Below are 12,030 nucleotides of genomic sequence, written 5' to 3'. Positions count from 1 at the left end.
ACAATGGAGTTTTTTAAATATTTATAATGTTTTTAAAGATCATTTCATTTTTTTACATAATTACGTCTTTTCACCCAAAGTGTACTGTTTTGAAAATGATTTGTCGGCCCACTTCCAATACCTTCGCGGCCCAGCAGTTGGCCCTGGCCAACAGGTTGGGAACCACTGCTCTACGGATCCTCCACTGAGAGTATAAGAACAGCTGAAGCGTGTCACCTGACCATACCTTCTGCTTGTCCAGGTTTCTCCACCAGGATCAGGGAGACGTATCTGAGCCAAAACCAGCAGAACTGAGACTATATGTTTGTGATGGACCGCAAGCCTCAGCATCCTCGATGGAAAATATCTACATTGTTCATGAACTGCCTCATCTGCCTCTGCATCGGCCTCCTCTTCGTTCTCTTCCTGTATTCCATATTCAGGTGGGTGATATTACTAGTCTGATCTGCTTCAGAATGACAGTGATTCAAATATTGAATTATTCTGAGTTTCATTCAAGCAACTCCAACTGTGGCATTAAATGTGGCGGTAAAAAAAATCTTGAAATTAAGGTGAAAAAAAGACACAGCATATAACATATCCAACATCTCCTTTGACCTGTTTGAAGGGAGCTACATGGGGTTACTGCTGCAATGGCAGGGGAGGAAAATCTTAGCCACAGAAGTGCTGTAGTTGAACTTCTTCCTTCAGTGCTCCACCTGGTGATATTTTCAGATTTTGCGCTCTAGTTCAGTCACTCTATTCTTTAAAAGTGTGACATTTTAGTATTAGAAATAAATGGGGGAAATTGTAACAGCTGAAATGTTGATCCGGCTACACTACCAGGCTTCTGTCTTTGTTTCACCACTGGGGCTTTTTCCTGAAGAAAGGAACAGAATAGATTAGATTAGAATAGAATAGATTGCATTAGATGAGATTAGATTAGAATAGATAGGAATAGAAGCTTCCCTCTCTCCAAGTTTCTGGTATTTGAAGGATGAGTTTCATTCTTATCCGACACATCTGGGTGCTCTTGTTTGTCTTGCACTTGCACAAGTTGTGTGTGTGTGTGTGTGTGTGTGTGTGTGTGTGTGTGTGTGTGTGTGTGTGTGTGTGTGTGTGTGTTTTGTTGTTTGTGTGTGTGGTTTAGGGATTTCAGTGAAAGATTGATAGCTCGGACTATATCTGTAGCTGGTTGGGAGTGGTGCATCAACAAGAATGCAGGGATGTTGAGGTGTTATCTTCAGCAATGTTTATTAATAACAACAGGTAGGTAGCATACCTGATGACTCGTTATAGGTAAGCTACTAAGTCACTGGTATTCCAAGACGACATTAGCCTAAGACTACAGTCATTATAATGTACAGTATTTCAGTAATGATTATGACATCAGTGTAAAGCCTAACATGTACAGAATAACGTCCAGGGAACAAACATGAGCACTTTCCAGGATGGCAGCAACAGCCACTGATTTACCATTGCTGTTGTAAGTGCACGCAGCACATGTAGCCAGCAGGCTTTATGCTAATACATCTGATTCCAGTTGAATGTATTTACGCCACAGGATATATATGCTCATCCACTTTTCACCACAAACTACATTTAAACAAACATAACTCAGAAGCACACTGTAAAATGTCACCTCATTAACAGTCAGTCTATAGCTACATTTTCTTTTATTTTCTCTGTGTTAAATCAGAATGGGTCATCATCTTTACATATTGATGACCTGGTTAAACATTTTAATGACATGTGCGTCTGCTGTAGAAGCTGCCACGCCTCTTAAAGGTCCCATATTGTACACTATGCCTGTGTTTTATTTGAGCCATAAGAAGATGTTTATTTGTGGTTTCAAGAAGTTGGGTTTCTTTAGTAAGGGTTTACAACAGCTGTTTTGAAATGACATCTGGAAAGATGCCATTTTGAAGCGATATATTGATAATGTTCAATGCATGACTTGCTGTTGAACACTTGCTTAAAAAATGCTGTTGGTACAGGGTCAATACATGAGGTAGAGGAGTTACACTCAGTGACAGCCCTGCAAAGCTCAGTTAAAGTAATACAGGTGAATTTTCCCATGGCAGCATCTTTTTTACAGGGTTCACTGAGATCATCTGTGTTAACATCAGCAGTAATACTGGCTCTGATTGAAGGAGTTTTGTTATTGAAGAATAAGGCAAGGACAAGTCTCTATCAGTGTTGCTACAGCAGTAGTGCTGTTTAGCCAGGCCTCAACTAAAAACATACAGTTCAACTTCTTTTCAGTTGTCAGATCATTAACCAAGAAGGATTTGTTAGCCAATGATCTGACATTCAAAAGAGCTAATTTCAGCTGTTGGGGATCTGTGACAGGAAGGGAGACTGGTTGTGGCTCAGTATTGATAAATCTAAGATTATTGAGACAGGTACCAGATGGTCTGTGATTGCTACGACGTGTTTGACCATGCCACCGGCTGTTTAAATTCACCAGTATGTTCAAAGAAGTGGCATGGGGTCTGTCTGATCTCTGGTGGACACCTTGATACTTTCACAGTATTAATATAGAAACTAGACTTGCTTTAGAATCAAACAACACATGGACATCTACCGTTATACTACAGTAGGTATATGGACCTTTAAAACATCTCAGTGCAACAATACACTGTTTATTTACAGCAATAAGCTGTTCGTCACTCAGACCTTGTTCCGAGCCTTAAGTGCTCAATAGCTGAAGATAAACACACAGTAGGGAGTTTTTTGTGATTTGTTGAGTTGAGATCTGATAATGAAAAAAACCTGAAATGTCAAAGTACTACACTAATTTGCCTCCAGACCTGCTGTTTTCTGTCCAAACCATGGTAGCTGCGGTCATAGCTCATAGTCATAGTCATATAGCTCCAGGTATCCAGCAACAGCCATCACTTGATTGTTAGTTTCTCTCTTTATTGGATTTAACAATGGGAAAAACTGCAAATGAGTGGGTGGTTGATTGATTGGGTGTTTTTCTGCTCTCAGTTGAACTTTTTTCAGTGTGAGGTTTTCAGAGCGCTCCTTTAAAAACGTGAAGTGCACAGTGTGGAAAAGCGGCACACAAAATACACACTACCTATAGAAAACAAACGTAAAAGAGGCCTCTCACAAAAACTACATCCTGTCTGATTATGGTCTTAGTTTATATCTTCAGCTGATTTTCTTCCTCTTCTTTAGCATCTAACATGAAGCATTAAATAAAGTACGCTCAAAGCTACTTCCTTCTGATACCTACTTCCTTACTTAAAATTACAGTTACAATTATAAACACGTATAAGGTTGTGGAACAGTCGTGGTTAAAAGACACTATCTACTATTAACTATGTCACTATCTATTAGAAAATATTTTTATATATCTGTGGGTCATAATGAAGTGCTTGCACAGACAACCTGCAGGCTTCTTTTTTACAAGACAGTCTCACATAAACATTCAGTCATTTTCAGGCTTTTGTCCCTGAAAAAGCACCTGAACAATGGAGAAAAGCCACAGTGACAGAACAATAGGCTTCATAATCAACCACCTCCTCTTTTATTAGTGTTCTTTGAACTTGATAAACTGTGATTACATCATGTGCCCTCACCCATATCACTTGTTGTGGATCCACAGTAAGGACTGGACCGTTCAAAACAAGATGCCGTCCTACCAAACAAAGTCTCAGACCTCAGCACTGCTCAGACGGACTCAACAATGTAATCCAGGACATATGGGTAAACTGACTCTTAACGAATCCTTGTCACTGTTAAAGTTTTTAAGAAATGTAAAATGTCTTTGTCTGATATCTCTCCTAAAGAAAACCTTCTTCTTCCTGTTCTCACTTAGCCATTAAGTATCATACAAACTCATATTTCACTTACTCTCTCATTATCATGTATGTATTTATTGCATTTACATCACTTTTCATTTTTACACCCATCAGGGCATTTAATGTTAGCTTTTGATAATCATTGGTGTTATTCAGTCTGATCCAAAGTTTATCTGAATGCAGGATGTACAGTACTAACAGGTTGTACATCAAATGAGTCAGAAAGGCTGAAGTGAGCATAAAAAGTGCATGGGTTAACATTCTGCTTAGATTTCTCTTCAGATATACTGTGTATAAGACTTTAATACGCATTATCATTATTGTTATTGTTATTATTATTACTTGCATGTGCACCATCTATGTTTTGAGGAACTCATAAGGAATTAAGTTTTTATTAGCATCATGAGGTTGAGGTTCATGATAGATGTGGTTGGGTGTGGCCTGGAGTGCACTTCGATATAACTGCAGCAAGGATGTACAGTTACTTTTTAATTTATGTGTCTGCTAAGTTGCAAAATGTTCATGATCTGCAATAATATTCATTCACTTTTTCCTACTATATCTGCTCTCACAGTACAACATCAAGCATTGAGCTTCCTCGTGGTTGCTCTTCAGCACTCACAGCACGTGCTGAAGAATACAGGAAAGATCATAGTCGAGGTTGATTAGAGACGGATATGTTTTACCATCAAAAGCCAACTGAAACTACAATCTTTCACAATAGGAGTATTTTTGTTGCCCAATTAGACCCAGATGCAGCACTCAGATTGCAAATGCCAACCACCTGCTTACAACTTGTGTGCATTACAGAACCTTAGCACGTCCTGCAATCAAGCAAGAATAGTAGTATCAGATGGTTTCAGTTCTTTATCTGTTTCCTCCTCTCCTCCTCTCTGTGCTCACATACACAGTATTTTGATACAGCTGAATTCTCAGTGAAGCTGTTCTCATTGACATGTCTGTCTGTTTCTGTTGTCTACGGCTTCCCTGAGAGCTCAACACGCTGCAACTTAAGAAAACACCTGCAAATAGACAAAAACACAAACAACTTCAGAAAAACATCGTCATCCATTTGACAACACATGACAGCACTGCAAATACTCACAGCACAACCAGATACACAAATGCATTGTTGTTCAATGCTTTTTAACTTCAAAAGTCACAAACCACTGAACATCAGGAGCGTCGCAGCAGGTTCATCCGTTTTTGTAAAGTTATTTTTTGCCGTAATCTCGATAGCGACAGTGAGAGAGAGACAGGAAGGTCAGGGAGAGGGAGGGTGGGGTTTGTACTGCACACAAATTGTAAGGAGGTGATTGGCATATGGCCCAATGGCACACACTTCCATTGTGTTGTGAGTATTTGCAGCACATTTGTTGTCAAACCGATGAAAATGTTTTCTGAATTTGTGTTTTGTCTATTTGCATGTACAACAGAACAAGTATGAACTAGTGACTGAAGTGTAACCAATTAAAACTACATGTTTAACTTCAGAACAGCCACAACAGCCACACATGACTCATCCACATGTTTTATTTCTTTTCTGTTCATTATCTATTTACAGAAATGAACCTGCAGCTGGCAGTGTGGAGAGATTATAGTTAGCTCTAGTTTATAGTGTTTCTACCCTCTCTACTGGTTGTTATATCATTGTACTCACAAAGTCAATTGTTGCAAACCCCAGTTTTTCAGGATAATCCAATTTATTGCAACTTGGTCTATATTTTTGTGGTTTTGACCATCATTACTGTCGATTATGATAATCTTGTCGCCAAGTTCATTCTGATATCTGGGAAGATAGCAACAAGCAGTCAGAGGATCAGGCAGGAAGTAAACAAAACAACAGTCACTCTGAATGATCTAAGCCTCTTTATTTGGAGCTCACTGAACGTGAAGGCACCAGACATGTCAGTAATTTTTCAGCAACCATGCACACAACCTCAGGAAGTCAGGTCAAAGGCAGGAAGTCAGGGGAGGTTTCCTGACATTTTGGGGAATAATTTCACTCATTGTCTGTTGTTTTCTCTTTCAGATAAGTCTTACCAAGTTGGGAGTTTGTTTCCAACCTGACCCAACTTTTTTTCTAATAAAATAAGAAATAATCCTTTTATTGTGGGATCACTCCAACCTAAACATCTTTGGCCCTTTATTTACTGTTGCTATGGTGTGAGTGCAAAGAAATGTACAGCTTAGTAGCTTTTGTGGAAAGACAACTTTCAAGCGCTCAGGCACAAACTTGATATAACAATTTTCACTCATGCAGCTCCCCAGAGAGAGAAGGTGTCCTTCGTGGCAGTCGACGGGATGAAGACGTTTCTGGTATCAGCTTATTGGGAACATCGTACGGAACAAAAGGAGGTCAGTGACAAGAGCACGGCACACACTCCACCACATTTTACTCCCTGTGGTTCAATATCATCAGGGAACGATAAACTTTCAGTTAGGGTGAAGCACTTGTGATGGTCTAAGACATAGTTAATTTCTTTTGTGCTTACAAATACATATTCTGTGTAGGCCACATGCCAATACAACCTGTAAACATTTTTTGATAGCCATGTTGGAAATTCCTCCTTTGGGCGTCCCTGTGTGTTTTTAAATGTGGGGAGGAAGATAGATAGATAATTTATTTATCCCCTAGGGGAAATTCATGTGTCCATTAGCTCATTGATAATAATAATAATAATAATAATAATAATAATAATAATAATAATAACAATAATAACAATAACAGTTAATAACAAATGAACAATAATAATTAGATTAGTCCACTTCCTTTGGCTGAGGTGTTCTACAGCCTGATGGCAGTGGGAACAAAGGATCTCCTGAACCTCTCTGTTCTGCAGCGCAGTGAGATGAGACGTTTGCTGTAGCTGCAGCTGCTTCTCTGTCCTGCCAGAATGTTGTGGAGAGGATGGTTGGTATTGTCCAAGATGGCCTCCATCTTACATTGCATGCGTCTCTCCACAACAGTCCTGAGTGAGTCCAGACTCCTGCCAAGCACAGACCCAGCCTTTTTTACCAGCTTGTCCAGTCTCTTTGTGTTCATGTCGGACAAACTGCAGCATAAAAGAGTACACTGGCCACCACTGATGATAAAACATGTGCAACATTTTACTGCAGACGTCAAAGGACCTGAGTCTCCTGAGGAAAAAGATCCAGCTCTGCCCCTTCAGGTAGATGGCATTTGTGTTCAGGGACCAGTCCAGTTTACGGTCCAGGTGCACACCTAGGTATTTACAAGTGTGCACCACCTCAATGTCCTTCCCTTGAATGTTGACTGGCTGAAGGGTGGGCCTAGACCTCCCACCCCCATCCCTTCCAGCTTGTCTTTAAGGATGGGGGGTTGGATGGTGTTAAATGCACTTGAAAAATCAAAGAACATAATCCTCATGTAACCACCTGGCTCATCCAAGTAAGAATGGACAGGTGGAGCATGTAAAGGACGGCATCATCCACTCCAATATGTTCTTTGTAGGTGGTGTAGGGGGTCTAGTGCATGTTCAACCTGTGGCCTCAGAAGGTGGAGAAGCAGCCGCTCCAGGGTCTTCATGATGTGTGATGTGAGGTCCACCGGTCTGTAGTCATTTATCTCAGCTGGTCGTCCTACTTTAGGTACCGGAACAAGACATGATGTTTTCCACAGGACCAGGACCCTCCCTGTTTGGAGGCTTAAGTTTAAGATCCTCTGGAGAGGCTCAGCCAGCTGGGCTGCACAGTCCTTTAACAGCCTCGGATACACATCATCCGGGCCTGTTGCCTCTCCATGATGTAGCCTCTTGAGCTCCGCCCTCACCTCCTCTGCTGTAAAGGACAGGAGACTTGATCCAGTGTGGAGGGAGTTGCAGCTGCAGTGTCAGGTTGTGGAGGAGATGCTGTAGGAGAAGCTGCAGCTTTTTGTAGTCCTCCTTCTCCTGCTTTAATCTCCTCTTCAGCTCATGTTGCACACACCTGAGCTTCTCCCTGTCTCCATCCCTGAAGGCCTCCTCTTTCTGCTTGAGGAGGGTCTTGATGTTACTGGTGATCCAGGGTTTGTTGTTTGGAAAGCAGTGTACAGTCCTTGCTGGTATTACAGTGTCCATACAGAAGTTAATGTAGTCTGTGGTACATTCAACCATTCTATCAAGATCAGGATCCTTGCTGTTATCATTTTCCTGTGATTCCAACAGGACATTCCAATCTGTGCACTCAAAACAGTCTTTTAGAGACTCACTGGCCTCCGGGGTCCAGTTCCTGAATGAGTGGGTGGTTGCATCCTGCCTCAGTACACAGGGCTGAAGAAAAAACAGATTATGATCTGATCTGCCAAGTGGTGGTAGAGCTGAAGCAGTGTAGGCCTCCGTGACATTTGCATACAACAGATCAAGTGTCTTATTTTCCCTTGTGGGACAGTCAACATACTGAGTGAAGCCAGTCAGGTGAGAGGTGAGAGTGAGATGGTTAAAATCCCCTGGTAATGCAAAGAGCAGAGAAACTCAGATTATATACTCAGATTGTGTGATCATTCTCTGCTCAGGATGCCATGACTCCACTACATCTTTACATAGAAAATACTTGTTTGCTGCTGTATTATTGTTTAAAGTCTTGTTTACAGAACCTTTAAGAAGTGTCTGCAAGCCAATCATTTAGTCAATTATTAAGCAAATACCAGGATAAACAGGTTGGTAAGTTCCCTCTAATATAACCCTCATTCTTGTCTTCCAGGTTCATGTTCTTGCAGTGGTGCTGAGGAGCAAGACACAAAGCTACCGTTGCCACCTCTGTTGTCAGGACCAACTGCACATCTCTGAAGGTGTCGGTAAAATCCATGGTGATCACTTTAACTTTGCGTATGGTACAGCAGAGATCGTGTGTCCTATCCCCTCAGGCTGTGAGACCCTGTCCCATGTCGCTGTGACCTCTTCCGCAGCCAATTCTGAAGGTACTGAGAGATTCAGGGTTTCTAGAGGTGGCAATGTCAGTCTGTCAGTCAGTTGATCCACCATTTTGGTCGAGACTGAAATATCCGTAGGTGCTATGAAAATTTGTGCTGATAATGCTGATAGTGTCAAGAGGATGAAATTTTAAATATGTCCACATAGATTGGCACCAAATTTTGTGCAGACATTCATGGTGTCCAGACGATGTGCCGTAATGAGTTTGGTGAACATTTCAACAACTATCAACTAAGTCTAAAACCCAGATATGTTCAATTTACTGTTGCACAGGACAAAGAAAAGCATCAAATTCTAATAAATGAGAATCTGGAACTCATGAATGTTTGTAAAATTAGTCAATTATCATTTGTTGTTGCTGATTAATTTTCTGTCAGCTATCAACTCATAGTAGTCATAGAACATAGTAAGTGTCTGTCTTTTTTATTGTATTTCTTAATGGCACTTATTAAACAGCGCAATTAGAAAATATAAGGAGAGTCATGAAAAATAGTGCCACATTCATGTCAATAGCCTGTTGCACCATTTATGTATAGGTTCAACCATATTTTAGATTATATGCACATGGAGCTGGGACGGTATGAAAATGGCCATTGCCATGCTTCACTGCTGCACTATGGCTTCAAATCAAATCAGTGGTTTATGGTTGTGAAGATGTCTGAGAAAACAAATTCAGTTTATTCTGTGATAGCATAAAGATCTGCCACATACTGCAGAGCAGCTTAAAGTCATGTCATATGTTTCCCAAAAGCTCTGTTTTCACAGCTTTCACTAGATACAATGCAGCAGTCAGTGTTGATTTAAAGGTCAAACTAACGATCAAACAACAGGCAACAGGCTGCTGAACAATGTAAAACCTGTAGTTAGTAGTAACTGAATAAGTTAATGTTTTCAGTCTTCAATCCCATTTGAACATACTGTCCATCTGTGATTCTTTTCTGTGAACTCTTAGATAAACGTGACCAAGAATTTCTGGAGGTGAAGAACCAGGAGGCGAAAACTGACTCTTTTCCTTACACCTTCACCGTCTGCATCTCCACCATGTTCGAGTATACCAACGTGCTGCAGGTAACGTCACATAACACTGTTATATTCAAACTTAAACTACCAAACAACTAAAACAAAAACAACACTGTTCAATTATAGCTGGTCCAGAGTTTGGAAATGCTGCAGTTACTGGGGGTGAACAGAGTTGTCATCTATAAGACCAGCTGCAGCCCTAAAATACAGCGCATACTGGACTACTACACTCGCAAAGGTGGAGTATGGTGTTTTTTTTAAGTGTGTGATTGCGTCAGAATGGAATTTTAAAGTCTGTACTGATATCACAAACAATTACAGCAGGGGTATTCTATTTTCCCATCATTTGTCCATCCATTTTTTCCATTCTGTCTTTCTCCGCATGATTGTGTGTGAGCAGAGCTGCCGAACACCCTTTTCCTAGCATTGACTTCCTTCATGAATTTCCTGTAGTGATAAAGAGCTGTTCCAGTGTTTCAGGCCAAGGACAAATACACAAGCACACAGTTGTTTGTTAGGTCCATGACATCACTGTGTTTCCTTAATAGCTGAAAAATCATCCTTTTTTTTTTTATAATGGATATCATTTGTTTCCCAAATCTAACAATGACCCTGAATGTCATGACACTGGAAGACCTGCAATCCCTGACAACCCCAAACCAATATCCAGAAAACTCCTGCCATTATATTCGTGTGTACAGTGGGTTCTTGCCTATTTCTCACGCGTGACGTGTGCATATCCAAGCAGAATTAGACAGAGAAAAGACCTGTCTGTTGATAGTCATATTCATAGTCAGGCAGTGTGTTCCCAGCTCCCTGCTGCTGCTGCTGCTGCTGAAAACAGGGGTAAAGAGAGTGCTGAGACTCAACCAGAATCCATTTTCTTCACCCGGGTTCTGGTCGCTGTGGAAGAAGCCTAAGCATGGCATTCCAGACATCCCTCTCTCCACCAACGCTTTCCAGTTCCTCCTTTTGTTGTCAGATCATTGGCTAACAAATCCTTCTTGGTTAATGATCTGATAACTGAAAAGAAGGTGAACTGTATGTTTGATAGTGTAATGACATTGACCAGGCTGAATTTACATAATTTGAATATCTCGCTCTTAAATTGAAAGGAGTACAATCAGTACTTATCATTACAGTATACCAGCCACCAAGAGATTCATCACTCCTTCTGCAGGAACTCAGAGCTGACCTCACTTGGTATCACTAGATTTGATAAGCTAATCATGAGTCGAGACATGAATATACATATCAATAAAAAGACTGACTCCAAAGCTATGGAGTTCCTAAATCTACTGGACCACCTTGAACTCACCCAACATGTAAATGAAGCCACTCCTCAACATGGTAACACCCTAGACTTATTAATAACAACAGGCTTAAACATTGACAATGTCTCAGTAGTTGCGTTTCTGACCATCACTGTGCATTTTTTGATGCCAAACTAACCTTAACAAGGACAAGAAGGGAATTTTTAGTTTAAAAGCCATTTCTAGATGGCGAGGCTGAAGCAAGGTTCTCTGATATTATGAGATCATTTGAGCCATATAGTGGTGACTGCTCTTTAAATAACATGGTGTCACGCCAGACTTATACACAGGACGCAGATGCAGGGTATCAGAGTCTTTATTAGTAATTCAGGCTTCTAAATACCAAGGCAGAGAAACAAAAACAGGCTATGAAATATTATCTATAACGTGCTTCTTCGAGAAGAAGCAGGGTAATCAATACAAAAATAATAATCACTCCAATAAGGGAGGAAAAAAGACTACATATAAAAAACAGAAAATCACTCTAGAATCAGAGGAAAAAGGAACCAAAAATAGAAACAACAAAAACTCTCCTATAACTGGAGGTACTATGATATAAAAAGTAAGTAAATAAAAATCACTCCTCACGGAGGAAACAAAAGGCTATGCAAACATAAACTAGGAAGATCTACTAAGATATAAAACTTACAACAAAAAATCTCTCACTTGGAGGAAACCGACAAGAACTGTGGCAATGACTGTGATCCAAAACTGTGAAGACGGCTGGGGTGAACGCACATGAACCAAGACGAACACACTGGCACAAGACAAGGGGAGACACGGACTATTTGAACACATGAGGGTAATGAGGAGCAGGTGAACACAATCGGGAATCAGGGAAGACAATCAGACCGGTGACACATGAGGAAGGGCAAGTGACCTGAAACGAGAGGAGAGTTACTTCTTTCAAAATAAAACAGGAAATGACAAGACAAAAAAAACCCCAAGACAAGTCAACCCCACCACGGTGTGACA

The 12,030-nt window shown here is 40.7% G+C and overlaps 1 protein-coding gene across 2 annotated transcripts in view; it reads left to right on the top strand.

Annotated features, from left to right (window-relative positions):
• The first annotated feature begins 3,616 nt into the window (after positions 1–3,616).
• The window catches only part of LOC111216770, a 16,143-nt gene continuing 7,729 nt past the window's right edge, over positions 3,617–12,030 (top strand). The window contains exons 1-5 of one of the 2 annotated variants that reach the window (XM_022738387.1): positions 3,617–3,696; positions 6,055–6,149; positions 8,493–8,580; positions 9,675–9,790; positions 9,869–9,980. In XM_022738387.1, coding sequence (XP_022594108.1) covers positions 3,621–3,696; positions 6,055–6,149; positions 8,493–8,580; positions 9,675–9,790; positions 9,869–9,980 — 487 coding nt within the window. In that variant the 5' untranslated portion in view covers positions 3,617–3,620. Of the gene's footprint in view, positions 3,697–6,054; positions 6,150–8,492; positions 8,710–9,674; positions 9,791–9,868; positions 9,981–12,030 lie in introns of both variants that reach the window. The other variant, XM_022738386.1, reaches the window with a different exon arrangement.

Source organism: Seriola dumerili, unplaced genomic scaffold, assembly GCF_002260705.1.
Source record: "Seriola dumerili isolate Sdu_G_001 unplaced genomic scaffold, Sdu_1.0 BDQW01000036.1, whole genome shotgun sequence".
In the NCBI taxonomy this organism is placed as follows: Eukaryota; Metazoa; Chordata; class Actinopteri; order Carangiformes; family Carangidae; genus Seriola; species Seriola dumerili.
This window is presented reverse-complemented; position numbering and strand designations above follow the sequence as displayed.